The 1023-nt window shown below is 41.7% G+C and overlaps 1 protein-coding gene across 2 annotated transcripts in view; it reads left to right on the top strand.

Moving 5' to 3' along the window:
- LOC106874976 (nuclear pore complex protein Nup155) overlaps nt 1–1023 on the top strand; it is a 45457-nt gene that overhangs the window by 28404 nt on the left and 16030 nt on the right. For both annotated transcript variants that reach the window (XM_052972673.1, XM_014922907.1), the window contains exon 22: nt 395–486. In XM_052972673.1, the coding sequence (XP_052828633.1) occupies nt 395–486 (92 nt within the window). The remainder of the gene's footprint in view (nt 1–394; nt 487–1023) is intronic.

Genomic DNA, 1023 nt, shown 5'->3' on the forward strand with positions numbered 1-1023 from the left:
CTTGGGCAAGTGTCTTCTACTATAGCCTCGGGCTGACCAAAGCGTGAGTGGATTTGGTAGACGGAAACTGAAAGAAGCTCATCGTATATATGTATATATGTGTGTGTATGTGTTTGTGTGTCTGTGTTTGTCCCCCCAACATCACTTGACAACCGATGTTGGTGTGTTTACGTCCCCGTAACTTAGCGGTTCGGCAAAAGAGACCGATAGGATAAGTACTAGGCTTCGAAAGAATAAGTCCTGGGGTCGATTTGCTCGACTAAAGGCGGTACTCCGGCATGGCCACAGTCAAATGACTGAAACAAGTAAAAGAGTAAACATTGGTGTGTTTGTTATTTGTTAGGTCTGTCATCATCATCATCATTATCATCATCTGTTTTGTATTGTTTTTCAGTCCTACAGCTGGGCACCCAACAACATTGAGAATGACTGGTCCCCATTATGATGGTCACCATATGGATGAACAGACAAGGAAGCAATGGCAAAGTATGTTATTTCATTTTCTCTCTCTCTCTCTTTTTCCATTCGTCTAATTTTCTGTCTTTCACCGCTCACCTATCTTCTTTGATTGTCTATGCATTTACTCACCCACCTATCTGGCTTTGCTATACATCTATTTGTCTGTCTCATTTGCCCTTACACCTGTCTCTCTTCTTTGCCTTTCCACCTGTCTGTCTTTTTTTCTCCATCCACCTCTCTGCACTGGTCTATATTGTTCTATGTACCGATATATTTGTCTCTTTTACTCTTTTACTGGTTTCAGTCATTTGACTGTGGCCATGCTGGAGCATCACCTTTTAGTCGAGCTAATCGACCCCAGGACTTATTCTTTGTAAGCCTAGTACTTATTCTATTGGTCTCTTTAGCCAAACCGTTAAGTTACGGGGACGTAAACACACCAGCATCAGTTGTCAAGCGATGTTGGAGGGACAAACACAGACACACAAACATATACACACACAAACACATATATTGACTGAACACTATTCAATTTTTTTTCTCCGTGTTTTTCTCCTTGTCTCC

Source organism: Octopus bimaculoides, chromosome 14 (genome assembly GCF_001194135.2).
Source record: "Octopus bimaculoides isolate UCB-OBI-ISO-001 chromosome 14, ASM119413v2, whole genome shotgun sequence".
Lineage (NCBI taxonomy): Eukaryota > Metazoa > Mollusca > Cephalopoda > Octopoda > Octopodidae > Octopus > Octopus bimaculoides.